The sequence below is a fragment of the Perkinsus marinus genome, assembly GCF_000006405.1.
Source record: "Perkinsus marinus ATCC 50983 genomic scaffold scf_1104296958914, whole genome shotgun sequence".
NCBI lineage: Eukaryota > Perkinsozoa > Perkinsida > Perkinsidae > Perkinsus > Perkinsus marinus.
Window position 1 is genome coordinate 197,451 of NW_003206607.1, and position 7,597 is coordinate 205,047.

Below are 7,597 nucleotides of genomic sequence, written 5' to 3' on the forward strand. Positions count from 1 at the left end.
ACATCATTACCAGGCGCCTCCTCTGGGGGTCTATCACACAACATCAATCTCCGCATTGACCGGACCACTGTGTCGAAGCTGACCATTTCTGGCTCAGTAACGCCGTCCAAGAACTCCCTCACAGTGCCGTCAATACCCAAGCAACTGAGGAGCTCCACCCAATTGCAATCCTTCACCAATTTCACACAGTGTTCTCTAATACACTCCACTACTTCAACCGGATGGCCAGACCCCATTGCTGAGTAGAAGCGAACACACTGCTCGGCCAGAGCCTTATCACCGCTATCCAGAGCCGCCTTGAGGAGCGGCAAGGCGTAATCCCGTCGTGCTGTATCAGGCCCAGCAGAGTACTGTACCAACAGTAGCAGTGCCGCAGCCTGGTAGAGCCGCCCCTCCTTAAGACCACTATTGAAGAGATCAGGAGCCACCTTAGCTGAGCCCCCTTCATCCATCAATCCCAACACGTGCCGGAAGCTCACGTGTGGCTCGGTCTTCCGCAGAGCCGCGACGAGGTAGCCCACAGCTGACGGACCGAAATGGCCGACCAGGTCCAGTACGTTGGTGAGTGTACGCAAACGCATGGCCACCGCGGGATGGTGCTTCACCACAGAGAGGTTATCAACACCCAATTTGTCCATCCTTACAAAGATAGGAACACAGGCATCGATCGCCTCATGCAGTAGCAGTTCAAAAACAACCCTAAACTCCTTCGCTGAGTACACCATAGAAGAAAGGCAATATGCTGCTCTCAGCAGACGTGTGCCGGGAGCACTACACAGACGATATAGTAGTGTATGATACAGTGGTGCAGTGACCAGCCGCCAGGACTGCTTTGGTAGTACTACTCTAAAAGAGGCCTGACCGGGGCATACAGAGAGAACAGCTGCACTAGGGGACTCTATAGGGACCCGGGTGGCGAAGAAAGAACCATTGATCCACAGGGAGAGGCCAGCCTGGTCTTCTATCCATATCTGGGCTGCATCCAGCACAGAGGACAGACTAGAGACAGCTTCCGTGTCGGTATCATAGGAGGCAGTCGAACGGTCCACCATACACACATCTCTACAGAATGGGCACTTGGACTGACTGGTCGACCCCTCGGCACTTCTATCAGTATACTTAACACTATGGGAAGGAGTGAATAGCTCAGCCACCATGACGGGGTCCTGATCGCTGGTGGTAGGTAGGTCGAAACGAGGGGACCCATCATTCTCGACTTGACGGCTGGCAATAGGTAGTGATAGGGAGGGGAGGGGATGGACAGTGCGGTAATTGGTAACAACCAATGATCGACCTGCTTCCGATACCTGGTCTGATACTGACTGCTGACCAACATCTGAAAAACAGTCACAATGGATGAAAACAGGGAAACGACTGAGACCTTCCGTTCAACTCACAAAGGCTACTACACTCACCACAACGTTTTACGATAATTCTATCAGAAATACTCAACCGCAATTCCTCATTCACCAGAGTAGAATATTACCGATTCTGCCACCCTGTCTGCTCTCCCCTATAGAGGAAGCCGCTTGTTGCATCATAAAAGCCCCACCCCTGTACGTGAGAGGGGATATCGAACTCGATGCGTCCTCCTCCGAGCCACCCGTCTCCGTTGATGAGCTCTTGGCCATTTCCAAATACGCTTTGCCGCTTCGCTCCGTCGACTCGAAAACGAAAATTGAGCGGACACCTCCACACACTCGAAGGAATTTCATCGAGCCACTGTCCTGTTCTCTAAAGAGCTCTCCACTCCTCAGCAAAGCCAACAGGACCATCCCTCCACTCTCGTCGTGGAAAAGCTCAATTCGCCTCAAAGGGCTCGGTAGTGCGTCAAAACGCACACTCCTTCCTACCGTAAAGTCCCCAACTCCGTTAAAAACATACGTAGTGGCCTCATGTGACGTAGCCATAACCACCTGGTTGTCCTCACATCTAGCTAGCGACCGTACCTCATCAGCGTCTCGGACCTCCACACTGGCCAACTTAGCCGTATAGTAGTCCAGTCTTGCTCCCATATCCCATACCATCAATCGGCCAACACTGTTGAATGTAACACTATACTCCCCTAGGCTGCATGCTGCTCTTACTCTACCCACGAGACGCTCATGGGCGACATCACCGAAGAGCCTCCACTTGTCTCTCAATATGCTATACACAGCAAAGCCCAGTTCCCCACAGACCAACACCCAGTGACCAAGCCGGCCAGCAAACACCCTAGGGGGCCAGTTCGTGTGCATATACATATGAGGGTAAGACACCGCTTCCAAGAGCTAGCTCTAGGCAGGAGCATTCTATCGTGGGAGACCAGCAAGGGGAGGGAGGGGGAACTGACCTCATTTTCATCACCTGTGATGAAGGATGGATGCTCGAGTATTGCTGGAAACTTCACAACATCAGGTTCATCAGAAGATACCACGCATGTCCAGAAGTTTGTCGCACTACCCACAGCAAACTTGACAGGACCGCAAGCGTTAGTAGTAAAGCACCCCAGCCTGGCCCCATGACTGGAGACAGCCCCCAGCCCCGCTCCTGTGCTCACCAACAACACACGGTCGCTAGCCCACGACAGGCCATCTACAGGTAGCAGTGGAGGTAACTCCTCAGCTGTTGATAAAAGACTCGAGGCTGTAACTCGACACGAATGAACAAGCTCTATGGCGTTTCGCGGATCCCTCACAGTGTACAGATCGATGATTCCACCATCTAAGGCGATCGCGAGGCAATCCACCGACAAGGCGAGGCAGCTGCACTGTTTTGATATAGAGAGCACCCGACCTATCCCGACTCCACTGTCGTCATCAGCTCTATCCCTCAATAGCCACACCTCAGCAATGCCCTCTACCTCCAAGCTCACAGCCAACAGGCCACTAGGCCCTCCCGCACCACATTTGGCCACTACTCGGGGGCCTCTACACGACGAAGGGGGAGTCGTCATGAAAGCCTCCGCTGCCTGGCTTAAAGAGCGGTATTCGTCGTAAACCAGAGTACCACTCGCCGTCCGCTTTAACGTTGCTAAGTCAACTTTGGGCGCTCGCTGTCTATAATGATTCGTGTCTAATAATAGCAGCATCGAACTGGAGGTAGCCTCAGCTGGATATGCCATTATAAACAGTCTATGGTTGGCTCCTGGTATCAATGAGAATTTATCCGTCGGTACGCTCAAAGTACACTCGAGCTCTACAGAGCAGTGGAGGTGTCGGAGTTGGTGAGACCTGATGGTTACTATTCCCGTGCCAACTGGCCCTCAGTTCCAATCCATTATCACCTCACATGCCGCTTGGTCCCTCCTTCATCATCATAGTCCGTATCGGCTTCATCATTATCATAGTCACCACGTTTAGAGTCGGCCTCATCACCGAACTTCACATGGAAGACTGCCACTAGATGGGGAGTTGAGAGCTGTAGGAAGACCCTGGTAGAGTCCCCCGACCAAGCATGCAATCTGATAGACACATGCATGCACTACGACTGGACCTACTACTACTACTACTACTACTACTATTACTACTACTACTACTACTACTACTACTACTACGACTACTATTACGACTACCCAGTGAATGTCATCGATCTCTCATCAGTAGAGTCCAATTCTGAGCCCGATCGTCGAGGATTGGCCGCCCTGAGTGTCGTCCCCAGCATCGAAGCTGCATTCCTCAAACGGTACATGGGAGCCTGTTGTTGCTGATAGCCAGCTGCATAAAACTGTGTCTGAATGACCGAAATTTTTACACCAAAACGTTCCCTCTTTCTATCCTGAGCCTACCTCTCGCCCTCCAAGTGTGACCACTGATAGTACTCGCCCATTGGGGGCCACTTGCATGCCCAACACCACAGCAGAGCCGCCCGGACGGTATTTGCTCAATCCGCTCGATGGGTTAAAGCCGAACATTGAGATATCCGGACGAGAAGTCCCTTGAGAATGAGGAAAACCATCCTGCGACAACTTATTCTCTATCAGAGTAGTTATACGTAGTCTACGTGTGGATGATTTCTCTCACGAATTTACACATTGCGTATTGCGTTAAAATTTTCCCCATCCAACTTGAATAAAATTGATTTTTATCGGTAATTTATTGGATAATCGCTAGCAGTAAATAAAATGATAACAATACGGAGCATCAAGGGAGTTTATTGTTCCACATCGCTCCGCATGCGAGCAAACCGTTGCAATACGCCTTTTAATGCGAGGGGACAGGTTAAGTAGTGCGTGCGTCCTCTTCAACGGTGAAATCAGGTGAGATTGGACTAGGGAATGAAGACCAAGTGATACTCGCATACTCACGAGCCGCACAACAAGTGCGAGTGGGCGACATCAAACAGAAGTCCTGTAGTGTGCTCTCCAAACTCTGGAGGCCCTCAATCCAATCTTGACTGTCCGGCAGTTAGACGACGACGCGGCGCTTACCGTACGGCTAATGCGCCACAAATTGTAGCGCGCGCCCATGGGACACAATGCAAACATCGCGCGAGCATCACGTCGTGAGGATCTGACTTGAATCATTCGATCATCTCAGAATCTCCGGCTCGGATAGCCTCTGACAGGGACTACGAGCCGTATGCATGAGGTACTACGCAGTGTACGTCGTATACTATGTAATATATTCTATGTTGTATAGTATATGGCATGCCATGCCGCGTAGTCTTTGCAACATAGATCAGTCAAAATTGGGAAAAAATGCTAAGCGATAACGGTGAGAAATTGGGCGAGGGTATATTTTCGTAGTGAGGGGTCACATGCTTCTGATCGGCAGGGGTTTCAGGTCTCCGCTATCCGGGATTGCGGGGACCTGGCTTGCCTGGCTTACATGCGGGGAAAGGGGACGTGATGCGGGAAAATCAAATTTGACGCGGCCCGGGGCGCTAACGGCCCGATAAAACCTCCCATTACGAGCTTTGCCTACGTTCGGACCGTTTTGTGCCCGCGTTCGGACCGACAAGCCGTCATAAACGGAACACAGGACGATGGGGTGATTTTGCTGGGAAGGTTTTTTGTGAGCCCACAGGGGGCCTTTATTTGTGTTACAAGAAGTGACCAATCCTATACGTGTAAGTTAAGTTCTGAGTTCCGCAGTATACAAGTCAGTTTATCGAGGAGCTTTTGCAGTGACTATCGAAACTCGTTTCGAGTGAACTTAGTTATAATATCGGGGCAGAGCTGTTCGTCAATGGCTATGGTTCGGGAACTTTGGGAGGTCACAGATTCGAATCGATATCGTGGGAATTCTAAAATGACTCGTTCGTACACACTATCGATACTATGCATAGTAATATTAATACATGTTGACCTATAATGATCGAGGTGTGGTAATAATAATATCATCGCCATGATACCAGGGTTGCCCAATGTAGTAGCTGAACCACTGTATTTCCATCTTGATGAGTATTCCAGCAGGTCGTCATCATGTAGTACGGTATATGATACTCCTATTCTATAGTTGTATTATTGACTATCACGTTCCTCACACTGAGTATACCTGCAGGTCACCATCATCAAGTGAGGTCTAATTCTCTTTAGTTGTACTCTAATGAATCCCGAGCTTTTCACTCATCCCCTCCGAACGTGGAACCTCCGCGAACCGGTTCGGTATCGTCCAATGGACGACGTCCATCGGGGGTGCATGCAACGAAGATGCACGAGGCTAAGATAGTGGATACCTCTAGTCAACGTAGGATCAGGGGGTAGCTGTGGCATATGTGCCCCACACACTAGAGAATAGGCACGGCTCAGGGTGGCATAGCCGCTTCACACAGGAAGATAGGCATATTTCAGAATGGCATAGCCGCTCGCCAGCACAGGGAAATAGCCATATTTACAATGGCATACCCGCCCCACAGAAGAAAATTCGCATACCTCAGAGTGGCATAGCCGCCCTACTCAGGGAAATAGCCATATTTACAATGGCATACCCGCCCCACAGAAGAAAATTTGCATACCTCAGAGTGGCATAGCCGCCCTACACAGGGAAATTGCCATATTTACAATGGCATACCCGCCCCACAGAAGAAAATTTGCATACCTCAGAGTGGCATAGCCGCCCTACACAGGGAAATAGCCATATTTACAATGGCATACCCGCCCCACAGAAGAAAATTTGCATACCTCAGAGTGGCATAGCCGCCCTACACAGGAAAATAGCCATATTTACAATGGCATACCCGCCCCACAGAAGAAAATTTGCATACCTCAGAGTGGCATAGCCGCCCTACACAGGGAAATAGCCAGGAGCACATGAGCTGCCACTTGAAGCAGAAGTTCTTGAGAGACTCGCGGACCTTCACTAACGATCCTGGCTAGAGCTGAGCTCGGCCTCATCGTTGTAGTTTGCGGGTTGAAATTTTCTTTCGGAAAATCTGTGGTTGTTATAGTAGACGGAAGTGCATACCATATGGAATTACCTGCCAAACCAAGCGACCTCCGGACGCAATATTTGGTCAGTAACGATAAGCACCGGATGGACCTCCAGTATAAGGCCCTTTGCAATAGCATGATTCTTCCCACCATTCACAGCTTCTTCAAAGGTGCATATTTCCCTTTGCCTGTCACACTCAAGAACCGTCTTTAACTCGGCATTTGATATATACAACCTCGGTCGGCGCACCTCGCAATTCGATTGCTCTATCGTTTTGTTTCGAACTGGTGCTCGCCCTAGAGAGGAGATATGGCCGCAGGAAGCTCATGGTAATGAATTATTCCTCTCTTACCAAAGACTACCGCAAGCTGATCATGCGTCTGGAAAGTCCCTCGCGGCCTCTTCAAACCAAAATGAGTTTTTTTAATTTTATATCGACTGTTTTCAATTTATTATCCTAAATTTTAATAAAATAGCTGGTCTTTTTGAAAACATACCGGCTTCAATTAACGACGTTAATTTTGGCTACACGAGCGATTGCAACGTAGTTGCACGTCGCCTACTCCGCGCAAAATACCACGCGTCCTACGCGTCTATATGAATATGTGCGAGTCGCAAATTGTTACTCGTACTGCACCAAGATAAGACTGATGTGAATCATTAAAATAGAGACTGTATCATCTGAGAACACCGGGAGAGGGCGTCAGAGGCTAACGAGTTCACGTAAGATGATAGTGTATTACACTCGCGTTGAGTTAATAGTGAAGTTTCACCCGTGATATGGAAAACATAGTTCACAGAACACTGCATATGGCGAATATCGGTTTTTTCACACAGTATCACACCACTTCGCGTAAAACGGGTGAAACTCCGATAATATAGCTATTGGTGTGGAGAAATATGCACAAGGTCAGCTACGTGTGTTGGTACCAATATGAAAGTTCTGAGAGACTTTGCGGAATTCCTGTTGTATTTCGTATACTTTGACACCAAATCGTGTGACACGCGAAAATATGAGTATTCAATCCTTTGTAACTGAGTTGAATTCTGGAAGTCAAATCTTCAAAATATTTGAAGTCTCGACTCAACCGTTTCCTTTCAGACCGCCACTCTCGACGCTTTATTAGGACGAGGGTCATCACCGCTATGAGAGGGAATACTCTCATGGTCAACTACATGTGTAGGTGACTAAATGATAATTCTGAGGAAATTTTTGGGAAATTCCTGGACACTTCTACCCTGAT

General features: G+C 49.2%; 2 protein-coding genes across 2 annotated transcripts in view; both read right to left on the minus strand.

Moving 5' to 3' along the window:
• Pmar_PMAR027913 (hypothetical protein) overlaps positions 1-1,631 on the minus strand; it is a gene marked incomplete at both ends in the record, with an annotated part of 2,324 nt that extends 693 nt beyond the window's left edge. The window contains 2 exons of the mRNA XM_002773411.1: positions 11-1,336; positions 1,487-1,631. Of these exons, the coding sequence (XP_002773457.1) occupies positions 11-1,336; positions 1,487-1,631 (1,471 nt within the window). The remainder of the gene's footprint in view (positions 1-10; positions 1,337-1,486) is intronic.
• A 1,630-nt stretch (positions 1,632-3,261) lies between these two features.
• Pmar_PMAR027914 (hypothetical protein) lies at positions 3,262-3,892 on the minus strand (the record flags this gene model as incomplete). The annotated part of the gene is made up of 3 exons (XM_002773412.1): positions 3,262-3,442; positions 3,554-3,711; positions 3,767-3,892. The coding sequence occupies 3 exons, from the start codon at positions 3,890-3,892 to the stop codon at positions 3,262-3,264; spliced, it is 465 nt and encodes a 154-aa protein (XP_002773458.1).
• Between the last annotated feature and the right edge of the window lie 3,705 nt (positions 3,893-7,597).